This window comes from Salmo salar, chromosome 03 (assembly GCF_965601325.2).
Source record: "Salmo salar chromosome 03, fSalSal1, whole genome shotgun sequence".
NCBI lineage: Eukaryota > Metazoa > Chordata > Actinopteri > Salmoniformes > Salmonidae > Salmo > Salmo salar.
In genome coordinates, this window is record NC_138293.1 from 5,994,327 (window position 1) to 6,015,401 (window position 21,075).

The 21,075-nt window shown below is 43.8% G+C and overlaps 1 protein-coding gene across 1 annotated transcript in view; it reads right to left on the bottom strand.

The window, feature by feature from the left end:
• LOC106596897 (collagen alpha-1(XI) chain) overlaps nucleotides 1-12,600 on the bottom strand; it is a 184,425-nt gene extending 171,825 nt beyond the window's left edge. The window contains exon 1 of the mRNA XM_045714451.2: nucleotides 12,203-12,600. Coding sequence (XP_045570407.2) covers nucleotides 12,203-12,317 — 115 coding nt within the window. The 5' untranslated portion in view covers nucleotides 12,318-12,600. The remainder of the gene's footprint in view (nucleotides 1-12,202) is intronic.
• Between the last annotated feature and the right edge of the window lie 8,475 nt (nucleotides 12,601-21,075).

Sequence of the window (21,075 nt, forward strand, 5' to 3'; positions counted from 1 at the left end):
GGCTGTAGGGGGGGGGGGGAGTGGGTCAAGGGCTTCAAGTTCCTCAGTGTCAACATCACTAAGGATCTATCGTAGTCAAAACACGACAACGCCTCTTTCCCATCAGGAGGATGAAAAGATTTGGCATGGGCCCTCAGATCCTCAAGAAGTTCTACAGCTACACCATCGAGAGCATCTTGACTGGTTGCATCACCGCCTGGTAACGCAAGCATCCGACCGCAAGATGCTACAGAGGGTAGTGTGGACAGCCCAGTACACCACTGGGGCCGAGCTCCCTGCCATCCAGGACCTCTATACCAGGCGGTGTAAGAGGAAGGCCCTAAAAATTGTCAAAGACTCCAGCCACCCAAGTCACAGACTGTTCTCTCTGCCACAAATGCACCAACAGGACCCTAAACAGCTTCTACCCCCAAGTCATAAGACTGCTAAATAGTTACTTAATTAACCAAATAGCTTCCTGCATTGACCATTTTTTTTCCCCAAACTTTTTTTTGGACTCGTCACATACGCTGCTGCTACTGTTTATTATCTGCCACTTTATTCCTAGTTATATGTACATATCTACCTCAATTACCTTCGTACCCGTGCACATTGACTCAGCACTGGTACCTGTTAGTCTACACCTGTTGTTTATGAAACATGTGACAAATAAAATTGGATTGGATTTGAATGTATTATTTTTATTATTTATTTATTTATTAACTATTATTATTATTATTTATTTTATTCTTATTGCAATATTCTTACTATAACTATAACTGATGATAAAAACTGGGTTAATCTCAGAGTGTTTTGATCTGTTAACAGTGGAAGTATTATAGGTCTTTGTAGATCTAAAGATAGACCTAAGGAATTTAATATGCAATCTTCTGACAGACGAAGTCTGACTCAAAGAAGGAATTTAATAAGTGACCTGACTGAAGTGGTGATACAAACTAATGGGGTTCTCAGTGTGTTGAATCCCCATTGACCAAGTTAAAGTAACAGGAAGACGTTTTGATCCCACTCGGCTCTGCCTCCCTCTCTCTTCCTCTCCCTCCCTCACTCTCTCTCTCTCTCTCTCTCTCTCTCTCTGTGCTCCTGGGAAAGTATTTCACAGGGCTTAATAATGAAGCCTTTCTTATAAAGCCATGATATATCTCTGAGTCACTTATAAAACACCATAAAGTACAATGAAACCAGTGGCGTCTAGGCCAAGATACACCGACGAAGGAATAACAGACTTTATGGATGGAATAAAGCATAGAAAAAGAATGACTATTGTAGAAAGTCATTCTATTTCCAAGTCATTTTATTTCTATGTCAAAAAAAATATTCTCAAGATTCAGAATAATGTGTTGTAATTTGTCAAGTTCAATTAACAGCGATGTAAACTTTGTATAAACTATGGATATTAACTTTCGTCAAGGACCTCTCTCTACATTTTTTGGAAAGTTAGTTGTCCGATTAGAAAGAGACTTTGGACAGAAGCCGAGACAAGGTATTATTACTGTGGAGACATTTCTCCTACTCCTAAAATCCATTTCAACCACACCTATTCATAAAGAGGGATTTAAATAATCTGATTTTATCACCTTACAGAATATCACTGTTTACATTTTTCATTATATTATATTTTCATAATCTTCCAAGTAACATCTGGCTGGTTGAGGACAGGAAGTGCTGATCTGGAAGTTTCTTGTTCCTGCTTGGAGGCCAGGTGGAGGTCCTGGGGGCGTGGCTAGTCAACATGCTGAACACATTAGGAGGCCTGACACCACTCCCGATACCCCCACCTCTCTCCCTATACCCCCACCTCTCTCTCTCTCTCTCTCCATCTGTTTCTCCCTCTCTCTGTCTCTCCCTCTCCATCTCTTTCTCTCTGTCTCTCTCTCTATCTCTCCCTCTCTTTCTCTCTGTCTCTCTCTCTGTCTCTCCCTCTCCATCTCTTTCTCTCTGTCTCTCCCTCTCTCTATGTCTCTCTTGCTCTGTCTCTATGTCTTTCTCTCTCTATGTCTCTCTCTCTCTCTCTCCCTCTCTACATGTTTTTCTCTCTGTCTGTCTCTCCCTCTCCATCTCTTTCTCTCTGTCTCTCCCTCTCCATCTCTTTCTCTCTGTCTCTCTCTCTATCTCTCCCTCTCTTTCTCTGTCTCTCTCTCTGTCTCTCCCTCTCTCTCTATGTCTCTCTCGCTCTGTCTCTATGTCTCTCTCTCTCTATGTCTCTCTCTCTCTCTCTCTCCATCTTTTTCTCTCTGTCTCTGTCTCTCCCTCTCTCTCTCTATGTCTCTCTCTCTCTCTCTCTCCCTCTCTACATATTTTTCTCTCTGTCTCTGTCTCTCCCTCTCTCTCTTTCTCTCTCACACACACCATAACACTCTCCCCTTCCTTATTATAAGACATAATGAACTAATAACATCCTTTCTGCTACCACATTACCCTAACTAATAACGTCCTCTCTGCTACCATATTACCTGAACTAATAACGTCCTCTCTGATACCATATTACCTGAACTAATAACGTCCTCTCTGATACCACATTACCTGAACTCATAACGTCCTCTCTGATACCATATTACCTGAACTCATAACGTCCTCTCTGATACCATATTACCTGAACTAATAACGTCCTCTCTGCTACCACATTAACAGAAACCACTCTTCTGGTTGTTTGATCTAACTTGTCTTTGTACAGGAAATGGTACTCTTATTTTGTAATGTAAATGAAGAACCGAAGTGTAAAGAAATGCTCTCAAGACAAAATTATGGACAGGCAGGGCTTTGTTTTAACAAACCTAACGCAATGGTAAATCTCAGCGCTGGTGGTAGTGTTATAGGTTCATGGGTGTGTCAGAAATACTGTAATTTTTCTATTTTCAAACCCAGAATTATGGGTGTAGTAGCTAGCGGTGGCACGAGAGTGCTGGGCTTTGACCAATAAACACGTTGTGGGTGTGTCGACGCTTGGCCCCTCACTGGCCAATCAGAACGCGCTGCATGCTTGCGGTCTTTTATGTATTGCGTCGTCATCAACTCTAATTCTATTGTTATTCCATTAAAAGAGGTTAACTAGTTCATTAAAATAGCTAGCTCCATATTTTCTAAATATGTTGAACATGTTCACAGTCCACATTGTTCTTATTAAATTGCGTTATTGCATTGTTTCAATATGGAAATACATTGTTAAACGTAATCTATGGCATTCTCACGGATATAGGTGGCTAACCCCACTGTAAATTACAGTCTGGATATGGACATTTCAAACACAGTCAATAAACAAGATTAAATTCACTAGGCTATTGATAAGGCCTAAAAAAGACTGTGTGTCTAATTCGAATCAAATTCTACAATTTTTTTATATATTTTTTAAATGCTCTAAATACAGTTAAAGGCACCATAATCGCTCCCCGTGGGCGTATAATACAGACAAAGGCAACTCAGAATATGGAGGGTTTTTACTCACATCCAAACTGTTCACAGGAGCTGGGTAAAGATCCAATATAAAAGAGAAAGGGGGAATGTGCATTCACTGTTACAACGCTCGTAAATCTAATGTTTTATTTAATTAACCTTTATTTAAATAAGCAAGTCAGTTATGAACAAATTCTTATTTACAATAACTACCTACCCCGGCAAAACCCTCCCCTAAACCGGACGACGCTGGGCCAATTGTTCGCCTCCCTATGGGATTTTCCGATCAAGGCCGGTTGTGATATATCCCGGGATCGAACCAGGGTCTGTAGTGACGGCCCTAGCACTGCGATGCAGTTCCTTAGACCGCTGGGCCACTCGGGAGCATGTTTATAAACATCATAGAACCATCCTACTGATCATATTTGGGACTTCTCCAGAAATAACAGCTGAAATTGTATTGCATTCAAGCCATGTACGTTCTCAACATAAACCCATTCAAGGTAAATCTTTCTAATAAGTTTTGGTTTTAATCAAATTAACTCCCCCCCCCCCAAAAAAAAATAAAAAAATAAATAAAAGATCAATCTGTTTTTTAAACAAACACCAATATTACTAGAAAGGATTGTCTCAAAAGCATGATATCATAAATCCCTTCTGTCGTTCAGTGGTACTGTGTGCACACCCAAGTCTTTCTGCAGAACACTCGCACGTCTATACAAAATACTCGACTCTTGTCAATTGTATTGTTGCCTATGTACGAGGGCAAACACCTCAACATTAAGACCATTTAAAATCCCTTTATTCAAAAGGCTACTTTTGGCTAATGGCCAGGATAAAAAAGACGCACCCATACAATACTGCTAAACCAGACTTGATTAAGGGGAGGGGAGTCTATGCTTGGTTTTTTAATCTAATGAAATGAAGAAAAAAAAAGAGGTATGTTTCTAAATGTGAGATTTTCTGGCACAAAAGGCACATCTCTATTTCCATGGGCACTGTGAGTCATAGCTGGATAGGCTGCGCTTCCATTCTCAAAATCAAAACCATTATCAACTGCGTTACAGACAAGATTCTGATTTTCCTGGGTCTGAAAACTTTCCATTAGCGCCGCATGAAATTGACACTTTTGCGCTTGTTTTGAAGGAATTATAAATTTCTCTATTTTTTATTTTTTCGCCATCTAGAAGTCATATTCCTATTAACTTCCAGTGTAGTGAGAGAAACTTTATCACGGTGCCAAATGTTACAATACTTGAACGGCAAGTATTATAGCTTATATACACAATATAGCTTATATACACATGAAAACATGAAAAGACCCCGGGAATCGATAGAACATCGCACAGAGATATAAAAAAACAATAAAAAAAAAACAATATAACATTAAAAATGGGTTAATCTTTCCTTTAACAGATTAACCCATTTACAGATTAACCCATTTACAGATTAACCCATTTACTGATTAACCCATTTACAGATTAACCCATTTACAGATTAACCCATTTACAGATTAACCCATTTACAGATTAACCCATTTACAGCCCTCCCACCTCAGCACAAGCGAGCTGATGTTAGACAGGTACATTGCCGAACCTGGCGTCAGGGCTGGAAGATGACAGTGCGCTCGTTTTTACATGACGAAATTGAAAACTAACGTGGGTTTTTAACACTTGCACGTCCTTAACACCAGCCCGAAAATAGAGCCCTCAGTCTCACTTTATGTCCCATTCCAATAGCTTTCTTACTGCTTTTGTGTGGAGATTAATGGATTTTTTTTGGAATGACTGGGCAGTTTATTTCTCTCTGAGGACAACAATAAGAGTCCTACAGTACTCACTGTACTTTAACTCACACATAACTAATACAAGTCACGTTTTGATATAACTTCACTGAAAGTTTTTTTTTTTTTATATTTAAAAAAAATCTCTCTCCCCTCTAGAAGATGCCCCATAAAACCCCCAAAGGCTCCAGCTCCGTCTGTATATTGTCCCGAGTACTGAGCTACTGGTTGTGGAAGAAAAAGAGAATCATGCTGAACCAAAGGCCTCTTTGTGAGCTGGAGAATGCCTTGCTGCATTACTGCATACCTCCAAGACTCATATATTCCAGATGTGCTGAATTGGCCAGGAATTGCCTCCCCCCCCTTCTTCTCCCCTCTTCCCTCTATCCCTCCCTCCACCAAAACCCCCTTTCCTTCCAAACCACATCCTCACAGAAGCGCAAAAAAAAAAAACGGTCAATATCCCAAAACCCTTTAGCAGCACTACATAAGTATGCTACATCTTTAAAACAAAAGAAAAAAGCATCGCATCCTTCAGAGGTGGTGGTAGAATGCTATGTGTGACAAGTTTGAGACATCTTTCCTTCCGCACCACCGTGCCGATTATAAACCATATTCTATATAATGGAAAAAGGGGCAGAAACTCCTACAGAAGGAAAAGGGATTTGACTATAGTTAAATGTTACCAGTCCCAGTCACTCATAGGCACGTTGTCTATCTAAACTGGATATGTTAGAAGTAAACTAACAATCCTCTTCAAATATGAATGACAGTCCTCTACCTCCAGGGCCTTGTGATATACATGACAGTCCTCTGCTGCCTGTCTGCTGTCTGGGCCCTGTGATATACCTGACAGTCCTCTGCTGCCTGTCTGCTGTCAGGGCCCTGTGATATACATGACAGTCCTCTGCTGCCTGTCTGCTGTCAGGGCCCTGTGATATACATGACAGTCCTCTGCTGCCTGTCTGCTGTCAGGGCCCTGTGATATACATGACAGTCCTCTGCTGCCTGTCTGCTGTCTGGGCCCTGTGATATACATGACAGTCCTCTGCTGCCTGTTTGCTGTCTGGGCCCTGTGATATACATGACAGTCCTCTGCTGCCTGTCTGCTGTCAGGGCCCTCTGATATACATGACAGTCCTCTGCTGCCTGTCTGCTGTCAGGGCCCTGTGATATACATGACAGTCCTCTGCTGCCTGTCTGCTGTCAGGGCCCTGTGATATACATGACAGTCCTCTACTGCCTGTCTGCTGTCTGGGCCCTGTGATATACATGACAGTCCTCTGCTGCCTGCCTGTCTGCTGTCAGGGCCCTGTGATATACATGACAGTCCTCTGCTGCCTGTCTGCTGTCTGGGCCCTGTGATATACATGACAGTCCTCTACTACCTGTCTGCTGTCTGGGCCCTGTGATATACATGACAGTCCTCTACTGCCTGTCTGCTGTCTGGGCCCTGTGAAATACATGACAGTCCTCTACTGCCTGTCTGCTGTCTGGGCCCTGTGATATACATGACAGTCCTCTACTACCTGTCTGCTGTCTGGGCCCTGTGATATACATGACAGTCCTCTACTGCCTGTCTGCTGTCTGGGCCCTGTGATATACATGACAGTCCTCTGCTGCCTGTCTGCTGTCTGGGCCCTGTGATATACATGACAGTCCTCTGCTGCCTGTCTGCTGTCAGGGCCCTGTGATATAGATGACAGTACTCTACTACCTGTCTGCTGTCTGGGCCCTGTGAAATACATGACAGTCCTCTACTGCCTGTCTGCTGTCAGGGCCCTGTGATATACATGACAGTCCTCTGCTACCTGTCTGCTGTCAGGGCCATGTCATATACTTTCTTGTCTTATTCCCAAATAGCAGCCTACTCCCTTCATCATAGTTCGTGGTCAAAAGTAGTGCACTACTGTGTGGTAGGTGTTAGGGTGCCATTTAGAATGCAGGCCAACTGTCTGTCATGTTAACAGGCCTGAGACACTGATGAGGGAGAGCTGAGGAGCACATTTCTCCCCCAGGCTGAACGAACGAAGGAACCAAACGGAGCACATGTGCAGACACACGTGACCACATCTGGTAGAGACATTTGAGACAAGCAGTTTTACAACAGCAACAATACAGCTCTCAAACTATAACCCTGTACAGAACAGAAGAAGAAAAAAACATTCACTCTGTCTTGGGTTGGTTCTTTTCACACTTTCAGTGTTAAAATGCTATTTGGATAAAGTCATAAAGGAAAAGTATCCCCTTTAGGTTGAAACTAAATGAACGAAAGCACATTCTGGAAGCATCTATTTTCCAGACTCTTTCCACTATGTTTTCCTACCCAAAGAGTGACACTGAAATGTTGCTTTCCTTTCGTGATTCACTCTTTAATTCCTTCCTATTGCCTTAAGGCTCTGTGGCTTTGGGGCTCCTTTGGGTTGGTGTACCTAACATCATGAGATGTAGGCTATAATCTCTCTCTGTGCTGTTTCTTGTCACCATCTACACAGAGTTGGCAGCATAAGTGACAATTACAGTGTCCTGGAAAGCCTGTAAATGTTTGCTAGTCACATTATACAATTCTGGTCTGTTTAAACATCACACACAGAGGAGGAGGAGGAGGAGGAGGAGGAGAAGAAGAAGAAGGAGGAGGAGGAGGAGAAGGTGGAAGAGGAGGAGAAGGAGGAGGAGGAGAAAGAGAAAGAGAAGGAGAAGGAGGAGGAGGAGGAGGAGGAGGAGGAGGAGGAGGAGGAGAAGGCAGAAGAGGAGGAGGAGGAGAAGGCGGAAGAGGATAGATGAGCCATGCCAGTGTGGTAGTGAGGTATTCCATTATGGATGGGTATCTAGTTCAACAGGCTATCTGGAATAATGTCTCCTAATGATCTAATTGTTAGTTATCTACAATGTATTCAAAGGGAGGGTGAAGGTTGGGGGGAGGAAGGTGGAGGTTGGGAAGAGGAGGGTGAAGGGTGGGAAGAGGAAGATGGAGGGTGGGAGGAGGAAGTTGGAGGTTGGGAAGAGGAAGGTGGAGGTTGGGGGGAGGAAGTTGGAGGTTGGGGGAGGAAGGTGGAGGTTGGGGGAGGAGGGTGAAGGGTGGGAAGAGGAGGGTGGAGGGTGGGAAGAGGAAGGTAAAGGGTGGGAAGAGGAAGGTGGAGGTTGGGAAGAGGAGGGTGAAGGGTGGGAAGAGGAAGATGGAGGGTGGGAGGAGGAAGTTGGAGGTTGGGAAGAGGAAGGTGGAGGTTGGGAAGAGGAGGGTGAAGGGTGGGAAGAGGAAGAAGGAGGGTGGGAGGAGGAAGTTGGAGGTTGGGAAGAGGAAGGTGGAGGTTGGGAAGAGGAGGGTGAAGGGTGGGAAGAGGAAGGTGGAGGGTGGGAGGAGGAAGTTGGAGGTTGGGAAGAGGAAGGTGGAGGTTGGGGGGAGGAAGTTGGAGGTTGGGGGAGGAAGGTGGAGGTTGGGGGAGGAGGGTGAAGGGTGGGAAGAGGAGGGTGGAGGGTGGGAAGAGGAGGGTGAAGGGTGGGAAGAGGAAGGTGGAGGGTGGGAAGAGGAAGGTGGAGGGTGGGAAGAGGAGGGTGAAGGGTGGGAAGAGGAAGGTGGAGGTTGGAAAGAGGAAGTTGGAGGTTGGGAAGGGGAAGGTGGAGGGTGGGAAGAGGAAGGTGGAGGGTGGGGGGGAGGAAGGTGAAGGGTGGGGGGAGGAAGGTGGAGGGTGGGGGGTGGAGGGAGGAAGGTGATGGTTGGGGGGAGGAAGGTGGAGGTTGGGAAGAGGAAGGTGGAGGTTGGGAAGAGGAAGGTGGAGGTTGGGGGAGGAAGGTGAAGGTTGGGAAGAGGAAGGTGGAGGTTGGGAAGAGGAAGGTGGAGGTTGGGGGAGGAAGGTGAAGGTTGGGAAGAGGAAGATGGAGGTTGGGGGGGAGGAAGGTGGAGGTTGGGGGGAGGAAGGTGGAGGGTGGGAAGAGGAAGGTGGAGGGTGGGGGGAGGAAGGTGGAGGGTGGGGGGAGGAAGGTGATGGTTGGGGGGAGGGTTTGGGTGCACAGGACATTCCCACCACAGGAACTGTCCAGACAGATGGCATATCATCCTGGGTAGAGGAAGTTGTGGTCACCAATTCATAGATATCAGCTGATGTCACAGACAGACGCACCCCATGTCACCCAAGATGAAACCTTACATGGACGGAAACCTCTTTAGAATTACAGCTAGACTGTAAAATGTAAGATACTGGTTCTGTAGTCAATCAATATCTTGATTAGTTGATGTAAATCAACCTAGGCTACAGTAATATGTGTCGGCATCAAATCAGCAAAGGCAAACACACTGTAAGTTAAAATGCCTGTACGATGAACCCATGGCAACCTTTGATGTGTTTGGAATACATTCCACTCCTCATCAAAAATAATTTAGGCATGGTTCGGCTATTGATATTGACTTTCTGCCTTAGCTCACAATATCAAAGTCAACTTAAGAGAATCAACATATACATATATAACAGCAATGGCTAACCAATATTAATTTCATAATATCTACAATCAAGGGAAATAAGCAATTATCCTGATCCAGACATACTGTAGGCTAGTTTAAAGAAGGGTGAGGAGGGGGTAGACATAGGTGAGAGAACTCTTTCCATCAACAACTCTTATCGGGCTTAGTGGTAACCAGGGTAGAGTGGAGACATCGAGCTTAGTGGTAACCAGGGTAGTGTTGATTGTTATTGGGTTTAGTGGTAACCAGGGTAGAGTGGAGACATCGAGCTTAGTGGTAACCAGAGTAGAGTGGAGAGCTATTGGGCTTAGTGGTAACCAGGGTAGAGTGGAGAGTTATTGGGCTTAGTGGTAACCAGGGTAGAGTGGAGAGTTATTGGGCTTAGTGGTAACCAGGGTAGAGTGGAGACGTTGAGCTTGGGCCGGGTGTGGGAGTGGGGTGGAACCAGGGTAGAGTGGAGAGTTATTGGGCTTAGTGGTAACCAGGGTAGAGTGGAGACTTATTGGACTTAGTGGTAACCATGGTAGAGTGGAGAGTTATTGGGCTTAGTGGTAACCAGGGTAGAGTGGAGAGTTATTGGGCTTAGTGGTAACCAGGGTAGAGTGGAGAGTTATTGGCTTAGTGGTAACCAGGGTAGAGTGGAGAGTTATTGGGCTTAGTGGTAACCAGGGTAGAGTGGAGACTTATTGGAGCTTAGTGGTAACCAGGGTAGAGTGGAGAGTTATTGGGCTTAGTGGTAACCAGGGTAGAGTGGAGAGTTATTGGGCTTAGTGGTAACCAGGGTAGAGTGGAGAGTTATTGGGCTTAGTGGTAACCAGGGTAGAGTGGAGAGTTATTGGGCTTAGTGGTAACCAGGGTAGAGTGGAGAGTTATTGGGCTTAGTGGTAACCAGGGTAGAGTGGAGACTTATTGGACTTAGTGGTAACCATGGTAGAGTGGAGAGTTATTGGGCTTAGTGGTAACCAGGGTAGAGTGGAGAGTTATTGGGCTTAGTGGTAACCAGGGTAGTGTGGAGAGTTATTGGGCTTAGTGGTAACCAGGGTAGAGTGGAGACTTATTGGACTTAGTGGTAACCAGGGTAGAGTGGAGAGTTATTGGGCTTAGTGGTAACCAGGGTAGAGTGGAGAGTTATTGGGCTTAGTGGTAACCAGGGTAGAGTGGAGAGTTATTGGACTTAGTGGTAACCAGGGTAGAGTGGAGAGTTATTGGACTTAGTGGTAACCAGGGTAGAGTGGAGAGTTATTGGGCTTAGTGGTAACCAGGGTAGAGTGGAGAAACGGTGTTTTCTACTTCTGGCCTCTAAATGTATTTCACTCCTACAATAGAGAGAGCATCGCCCCATAGGCTACAGTACTACCTATAGGCAGTAGCATATTCTCGCATGGAACAACAGTGCCTCATACAGTTTGTGTGAAGAGTCTATGAATCACTTTAAAATACCCTGTAAACCATATAGGAAAATGCCTCCAAAATTAGGCAAATTGAGTGAATTGCAGACATACACATCGAGGATGTCACGGGGCTGCGGCATATCATTGACAGATAGTTTGGAAGAGAGTGACGTTAAAATGTATTTTTTTTTTTTTAAATCGTATTGGCAAGATAAAATAGGTGAAATCAATTGATACATTTCAAAACCAGCATATAGTTCCAGGTAATAATTCATGTGTGGAAAGTTATAAAACATCTGTCTCAGTTTTAAACCACCGAGCGCCTACGGCTGCTATGCAGTCTACCAAACTCTACACACTCACGCGTAAAAGTCATAGCCGTCCGTATTACGCGGTTCCTATGGGAAGTTGAGATAGCCGTATCAATATACTCTGACGTTAACCGTATCAATACTCGGACGTTATCCGTATCAAAAGCTATGCAGTGGCTACAGGATTCTATCGCCGAGGTGTGAGATTGCTACCTTAAAACCCCTATGGAATTCCTCTCTAGATAGCTGTGTCCACATTACAGCGCACCACGGGGACAAACAAAGCCTATTTGTCTGGCTAAACCATTTAAAACATCCGCATGAGAGCGGCATGGTAACAGTTTGATGGGTAATACCTCCACAACAGAATGCCACGTACGAGCCGCTAGTTTTTTTTTTGGGGGGGGGGGGGGGATCACGCAAAGAGTGGAGCGGTATAATGTAGAGGATCGTTGAAGAGCACCTGTACGGGTACCGCTGGGTGTTCACTGCTGAATGGCGGTAGCATCACTGGCTGAAACGTAGGTTAACGAGAGGATTTCACATCGCGATTTACACACACGCACACACAAACACATTATATATTTATAAAAAAATTGTGGCACTGGCCATATTTGAAAAGTTCTTATATTTGATAATGGATTCACATGTGGTGACACTTAATAAGTCATGCATTTTAGACACTGGCATGACATTCGTTATCTAAATGTTTCTTTCAGTTTGCTGTCAACATCAGCAGAAACACTGGCCCTACTGAAACGATGTAATCAATTGATAAACCCAATCCTGAGGCGAAAGGATGTCCCTGCACGTCCCTTAGAAACATCAGGGACAGTTTGAGAGGTGAACGGTTCCGCCAATGACAGATACTTACCTGATTGGACATTGACGGCTTGCAGAAGGACAGTGAGAGTGACGATAGTAGTTAGAGTGGGGTTCAAAAGCCACTTTTTGGTTTTCCACCTTGTGGACCATATTTGCATCTCCATGGTTTCTCACTCAGCGCCACAAAACTTCTGAAAAAAAAAAAAAAAACGGGCGACCTTTCAGAACAAAATGTGGGTCCTTTTCCTTCCACAAATCCACAAAAAAAAAAATATTAAAAAAAATAACGGTGTGTTGTTGGTAATTGTTGTTACTACAACAAAGCCATAAGTGAAAAACAGAACTAGTTTCTTCTTTACAGCCAAACTGGGCCTCTTGCTCCTCTTTCCCTTATCCCCAGCCCTTAGACTGAAGGTGTACGGGCGTTCAGAAAAGTACCGGAGACAATTCGATTGCTCCGAGAGCCGCGCGCGCAGTCTGGAGGGAGGCGGCACGAACCTCTGAACCGCGACTGGCAGGAAACTGACATGGAAAATGTTCCGTTTTAGCGAATCACCATGCTGGAAAATTAACTCCTGGTCCCGTCCAACCATCTGTCATTCAAGAGTGGCCAGACGTCCTTAGTTTACAAGAAGGTGTTGGGAGCATTGATTAGGAGTCGCATCCGTTATGTAATATTCTTCATATCGTACTGTCATACGGAGATCGATGGAGGGACAGAGGGAGAGACAATGACGCGAAATAACGGCATGCATTACAAGACATTACAGTTTTATCTACAACACGCATAACATATCATTTATACATTCCACTGCAGTGGTATTGGGGTTTCTTTATAATTGGATTAAATCAATTACATCTGAATGTAATCAATGTAAATAGGGTAATTTAGATTTAAAAAAATAATAATTCTTTAGCCAACACTATAAAACAGTCTAAATGATTACTTTAATCATTACAGTGTTAGTAATCATCACCTAATTGTAAGGGATGAAGCTATGTATAAAACACTTAAAAGCTGGAGGGTTTTTGGTTGCTAATGTAAATTAAACGGAGGGGTAGAGCATCAACAGCGATTCCAGGCATTTCCTGAATGCATGAGAAATAATAGGTTAAATACCCAATAAGACCATAAAACTGTGATATCAAAGCTTTAGTGGCCAAAATGAAATGTTTTCCAGATTTTAAAAGATTTCTTTCAAAGTAAGAAACTTTGGAAAGCAAGTGGAGAAGAAAGGGAAGATAATTATTGCAAAAAAAGAGAGCATTGGAACAGAGAATGGAAGCACAGGTGTTAGCTATAGAGCTCTGGGGTGCATCCCAAATAGAATCCTATTCCTTACATAGTGCAGTGCACTACTTTTGACCAGAGCCCATAAGGGCCCATAGGGCTCTGGTCAAAAGTAGTGCACTATGTAGGGAATAGGGTGCCATAGGGCTTTGATCAAAAGCAGTGCACTATATAGGGAATAGGGTGCCATAGGGCTCTGGTCAAAAGTAGTGCACTATATAGGGAATATGTTGCTTTTTGGTACGCAAACCCTTGCCCTTGAGTTGGTTCTCCACAGTGTGACGTTGAGAGACATTATTTGACAGTTTAATTGTAATAATTGTCACACAAATCTAAACCACATTTAGGGGAGTTTGTCAGTGTTCAGAACGATATCACACAACACACATCAAAGACATGTTTACTCTAAAGTCAAGATGAAAAGTTTGGAATAGGGTAGAAAGACATGTTTACTCTAAAGTCAGGATGAAGAGTTTGGAATAGGGTAGAAAGACATGTTTACTCTAAAGTCAGGATGAAGAGTTTGGAATAGGGTAGAAAGACATGTTTACTCTAAAGTCAGGATGAAGAGTTTGGAATAGGGTAGAAAGACATGTTTACTCTAAAGTCAGGATGAAGAGTTTGGAATAGGGTAGAAAGACATGTTTACTCTAAAGTCAGGATGAAGAGTTTGGAATAGGGTAGAAAGACATGTTTACTCTAAAGTCAGGATGAAGAGTTTGGAATAGGGTAGAAAGACATGTTTACTCTAAAGTCAGGATGAAGAGTTTGGAATAGGGTAGAAAGACATGTTTACTCTAAAGTCAGGATGAAGAGTTTGGAATAGGGTAGAAAGACATGTTTACTCTAAAGTCAGGATGAAGAGTTTGGAATAGGGTAGATGAATGTGTGTAGTCATACACAAAGATTAGTTTGTACGTCCTCATTTGTTAAATGGGAATGTGGATCACATAAGGGTGTACTTTCAAACCGTTTTCAAGAGGATGTATATATATATATATATATATATATATATATATATATATATATATATATGTTGTCACTGTGAATATATTGTGTTTACATTGTGTGTAGATTGGACCAATTATCCATTGTAGTATCACTGTTAAAGAAGTGTGCTTGTCTATCTGAATGTGCAGTTCAGTCCTTAAATGCCAGTAAAACCAGTAGAAACCTATTTTTTTGAAGCTAAAAGAAGATGGGCAGAGTTTACACATGATGTTGCCCAATGATTTAACCAAACGAGTCATCGTTTTAAGTCAAAGTATGATTTATTTAGCCTTGAAGTGACAAAACCCGATATGCCCACTTCGTGCAAATCCGAGTGAATGCACTGTCTTTTGCTATAATGTGACATACAAAATTATTTTCAATTGCTTTATTAATCAGAAACAGCTGCAGATTTATTCCTCTTTTGCGACTGTGGTGAGCCAAAGAGCCTCGTGTACACTTGGCATCCTGAGCCAAGGAACACGTTAAAATAAGGGGTGAAAACGTGTGTTTTTGCACCTCGTCTGTTTTTACTAAGAAGTATCATAATCCATTGGATAATTTTTCAATTTTCACTTTTTTTTTTGAGTTAGCCTGTATAAAAATAAGAAATATGTATGACCATATTATAAATGCTATCATTTTAAAAATGATAGCATTTTTGTAAACCCGCTTCCCCCTGTCGCCCCTAGATGAATGGATTTGACCACTAAAGCTTCTCTACACGCTCCACTGCTTTTGATTGGTGTAACTTTAGCTAGAAACCACAAGAAAATTAAAGGAAGTTATCATTATATTATCATTTGAGGCGTTCATTATCATGAGCAAAGTACTTTCACTTCCCCTGTGAGAACCATGAGATCGGGCTGACTTGGCTTTGCTGTAGTGCACCGAAGCCTGCCAGCAGCCTACCTACCAAAGGTTGCACCATGTCCATTACAATGTAGGAAAATGCATATCAGCTTTCTTGCAGTATTTATCCCTATCACCGGAGCTTCGACTTGTTCTTTCTAACTATTTCATTTATTATTATTTTTTTTAATATATATTTTTTTTACACCCGATTTCAAATCAAATCAAATTTATTTTTATATAGCCCTTCGTACATCAGCTGATATCTCAAAGTGCTGTACAGAAACCCAGCCTAAAACCCCAAACAGCAAGCAAAGCATGTGAAAGAAGCACGGTGGCTAGGAAAAACTCCCTAGGAAAAACTCCCTAGAAAGGCCAAAAACCTAGGAAGAAACCTAGAGAGGAACCAGGCTATGAGGGGTGGCCAGTCCTCTTCTGGCTGTGCAGGGTGGATATTATAACAGAACATGGTCAAGATGTTAAAATGTTAAAATGTTCATAAATGACCAGCATGGTCAAATAATAATAATCATAGTAGTTGTCGAGGGTGCAACAAGCACGTCCGGTGAACAGGTCAGGGTTCCATAGCCGCAGGCAGAACAGTTGAAACTGGAGCAGCAGCACGGCCAGGTGGACTGGGGACAGCAAGGAGTCATCATACCAGGTAGTCCTGAGGCATGGTCCTAGGGCTCAGGTCCTCCGAGAGAAAGACAGAAAGAGAGAAAGAGAGAATTAGAGAGAGCATATTTAAATTCACACAGGACACCGGATAAGACAAGAGAAATACTCCAGATGTAACAGACTGACCCTAGCCCCCCGACACATAAACTACTGCAGCATAAACACTGGAGGCTGAGACAGGAGGGATCAGAAGACACTGTGGCCCCATCCGATGATACCCCCGGACAGGGCCAAACAGGCAGGATATAACCCCACCCACTTTGCCAAAGCACAGCCCCCACACCACTAGAGGGATGTCTCCAACCACCAACTTACCGTCCTAAGACAAGGCCGAGTATAGCCCACAACGATCTCCGCCATGGCAAAACCCAAGGGGGGGCGCCAACCCAGACAGGAAAACCACGTCAGTGACTCAACCCACTCAAGTGACGCACCCCTTCCATGGACGGCATGGAAGAACACCAGTAAGCCAGTGACTCAGCCCCTGTAAAAGGGTTAGAGGCAGAGAATCCCAGTGGAAAGAGGGGAACCGGCAAGGCAGAGGCAGCAAGGGCGGTTCGTTGCTCCAGCCTTTCCGTTCACCTTCACACTCCTGGGCCAGACTATACTTAATCATAGGACCTACTGAAGAGATAAGTCTTCAGTAAAGACTTAAAGGTTGAGACTGAGTCTGCGTCTCTCACATTGGTAGGCAGACCATTCCATAAAAATGGAGCTCTATAGGAGAAAGCCCTACCTCCAGCCGTTTGCTTAGAAATTCTAGGGACAATTAGGAGGCCTGCGTCTTTTGACCGTAGCGTACGTGTAGGTATGTACGGCAGGACCAAATCGGAAAGATAGGTAGGAGCAAGCCCATGTAATGCTTTGTAGGTTAGCAGTAAAACCTTGAAATCAGCCCTTGCCTTAACAGGAAGCCAGTGTAGGGAGGCTAGCACTGGAGTAATATGATCAAATTTTTGGGTTCTAGTCAGGATTCTAGCAGCCGTATTTAGCACTCCCTGTCACGGCCGGCTGATTTCATGGTATCCAATTGGTAGTTACAGTCTTGTCTCATTGCTGCAACTCCCATACGGCCTCGGGAGAGGCGAAGGTCGAGAGCCGTGCGTCCTCTGAAACACGACCCAGCCAAGCCGCACTGCTTCGTGACACAATGTCCACTTAACCCGTAAGCCAGCCTGAACCAACGTGTCGAAAGAAACACCGTGCACCTGGCGACCGTGTCAGCGTGCACTGCGCCCGGCCCTCCACAAACCCTCCCCTAACCCGGATGACGCTGGGCCTATTGTGTGCCGCCCCATGGGTCTCCCTGTCACGGCTGCGACAGAGCCTGGACTCGAACACAGAATCTCTAGTGGCACAGCTAGCACTGTGATGCAGTGCCTTAGACCACTGCGCCACTCAAGAGACCTTTCTAACTATTTCTATGGCGGATTCGCGGCCGCAATTTATGGAAGATGACAAAACTTTGGAGATAAAAATAGGTGGTGAAATCAAAGATAGGCCAGTAGTTTCCATCTGAGGCGAAGTATTCCCTAAATCAATGATTATGACAAATCAGAACCAACCATGAAGCCAACTGGCGATATGGTGTCGTTAAGGAAACCTCAGCAACAAGCAGATAAGATTAGCTATGAGATTAGCATGCTAGCTAGCTACACTGACAGCTGTGACTTCCCTATTTGTTGATGTTTATCAGCTCCACGTAGAAATTCCCACACAAATTAGTGATAATGTACAGTTGAAGACGGAAGTTTACATACACTTAGGTTGGAGTCATTAAAACTCAACCACTCCACAAATTTCTTGTTAACAAACTATAGTTTTGGCAAGTCGGTTAGGACATCTACATTGCGCATGACACAAGTAATTTTTCCAACAATTGTTTACAGACAGATTATTTCACTTATAATTCACTGTATCACAATTCCAGTGGTTCAGAAGTTTACATACACTAAGCTGACTGTGCCTTTAAACAGCTTGGAAAATTACAGAAAATGATGCCATGGCATTAGAAGCTTCTGATAGGCTAATTGACATAATTTGAGTCAATTGCCAGTGTACCTGTGGATGTATTTCAAGGCCTACCTTCAAACTCAGTGTCTCTTTGCTTGACATAATGGGAAAATCAAAACAAACCAGCCAAGACATCAGAAGAAAATTGTAGACCTCCACAAGTCTGGTTCATCCTTGGGAGCAATTTCCAAACGCCTGAAGGTACCACGTTCATCGGTACAAACAATAGTACGCAAGTATAAACACCATGCGACCACGCAGCCGTCATACCGCTCTGGATGGTGACGCCTTCTGTCTCCGAGAGATGAACGTACTTTCGTGCGAAAAGTGCAAATCAATCCCAGAACAACAGCAAAGGACCTTGTGAAGATGCTGGAGGAAACAGGTACAAAAGTATCTATATCCAAAGTAAAACGAGTCCTATATCGACGTAACCTGAAAGGCCGCTCAGCAGGGAAGAAGCCACTGCTCCAAAACCGCCATAAAAAAGCCGGACTACGCTTTGCAACTGCACATGGGGACAAAGATCGTACTTTTTGGAGAAATATACTCTGGTCTGATGAAACAAAAATAGAACTATTTGGCCATAATGACCATTGTTATGTTTGGAGGAAAAAGGGGGAGGCTTGCAAGCTGAAGAACACCGTCCCATTCATGAAGCACGGGGCTGGCAGCATCATGTTGTGGGGGTGCTTTGCTGCAGGAGGGACTGGTGCACTTCACAAAATAGATGGCATCATGAGGCAGGAAAATCATGTGGATGGAAAATTATGTGGATATATGGAAGCAACATCTCCAGACATCAGTCAGGAAGTTAAAGCTTGGTCACAAATGGATCTTCCAATTGGACAATGACCCCAAGCATACGTCCAAAGTTGTGGCAAATGGCTTAAGGACAACAAAGTCAAGGTATTGGAGTGGCCATCGCAAAGCCCTGACCTCAATCCCATAGAAGTTTTGTGGGCAGAACTGAAAAAGCATTTGCGAGCAAGGAGGCCTACAACACTGACTCAGTTACACCAGCTCTGTCAGGAGGAATGGGCCAAAATTCACCCAACTTATTGTGGGAAGCTTGTTGAAGGCTACTCGAAACGTTTGACCCAAGTTAACATTTTTTAAGGCAATGCTACCAAATACTAATTGACTCTATGTAAACTTCTGACCCACTGGGAATGTGATGAAAGAAATAAAAGCTGAAATAAATCATTCTCTACTATTATTGTGACATTTCACATTCTTAAAATAAAGTGGTGATACTAACTGACCTAAAACAGGGATTTTTTACTAGGATTAAATGTCAGGAATTGTGAAAAACTGAGTTTAAATGTATTTGGCTAAGGTGTACGTAAACTTCCGACTTCAACTGTATAAGTAGCCTTCATCATTCTTCGAGGTTGGACCTAAACGTGCATTTCCTCTCTAGGACACAAAATTATGTTGAAATAGTGTTGTCAACTTCCCCTGATTTGGTTCTTAAAGTGCCTTGCTCAAGGGCACAACGGCAGTAGATAACATGAAATGTACAAAAATGTCACCAGATTTTTCCCAGTCACTTTCAGGTCTACCTCTAACCTGTAGGCTACCTCCCACTCTATACACAGCCGTGCCGACTTGCTTCGAGCTATGGTCTCCTGCGCACCACAGGACTCTGTTAGCCTTATGAGTTCATAGGTTAAAGCCTAGGCGTTAGCTCGGGGAGTTTACACAAGCTTTCAAGTCTCAGACAGGTCATTCCTCATCGTATGAGCATGGTTCACCAAATTACCTTACATTAGCAAAGGGTCTTGCCGTGCGTATCTAGGCTGCATCACAAATGGTACCCTATTCCTTATGTAGTGGAGTAACTTGACTAGAGCCCAATGGGTCCTTACAAACTTAGGTGTTCCACCTGTCCTTCAACAGGTTTGGTGTACTGTAAATGAAAAGCTCTGGAGGGGTTGGATCTGTAGTGTAGGGTGGCAGTCTTATGCCAGCGTTGCCCAGAATGACCTCAGACTTGCTGTCTACTGCCTGCTAGCTCAGTGATACTATACAGCAAAAAGAAGTTCCTGCAACAACCCTCCTTTACCCTCCCTCCCTCCTTCTCCCTCTTCCACCTCTCTTCACCCCCTGGTCTTAACCTATTTCTCCTCCTCTCTATACACCCTCACCTCCTCCTCCTCCTCCTCCGCCTCCTCCTCCTCCTTCACCACCCGGGGCTATCGTGTACAGATACAGCTTGGCTTGGCAAGAGAGGGTCGGAAAGGCTAGCAAGGTTTGCTCTCTAATCTGGTCAGCAGGAAAATGTCAGAGATCTTGCTCATGCTGCTAGCTGGGCCTGCAGCCCAACTTAATTACTTTAATTTGAGGACCCCTCCTGTGTTGGCACACACAGGCCTCTACGACCAAACCTCAAAAATCTGACTCTCTCTCTCTTGGTTGGACGCAATGTGTTTCCAGCACAGTAGGCAGAATGTACAGACGGAACAGAACAGAACGAATGGAAGGGTAGGATCGGAAAATTCCATAACTTCTTATAGAATCTTGTAGAATCGACCATTTTTAGCGCGACTTGAGTTTTTGGAACTACTCTCTATAGTTGAAAGCATATGATTACAACCAAAGCGTTTGTTTGCCAAGCAGTACCAAGATGGCATTGTATAATTAGTCTATAAAAAGTATCCTCCTTGAACAGGGCTAAACCCGAGCAGCTGAAAACATAAACTTCTAGGAGATATTGCTCACCAGCAGCTCTGTTTTCCTGCTTAACAGGCTTTCAATTAGTCTCTTTTCAAGTTTCTTAGATAAATAAAAATCTGTTATTTGCACACACTCCACACTCTCTCTCTCTCTTTTTCCAAGCCAGGACCCTCTTGAGGTTTCTTCCTTCTAAGGAGTTTTTCCAATACTCAGTGTATATTTTCTTTTTCAGGGTCTATGCCGAGTTACTGTAAAACACAGGAAAAAAAAAAAGTGGTTCTAAAAAAAATGTCACTTGTGTTGCGTAGACTGAGGAGACGCCTCATCTGGAAATGATGGAGCAGGCTCGAGTCATTTGATGAAACACTTCACAGATTGGAAGCATTACTTAGCTGGTACTTCTTCTATAAATCAGC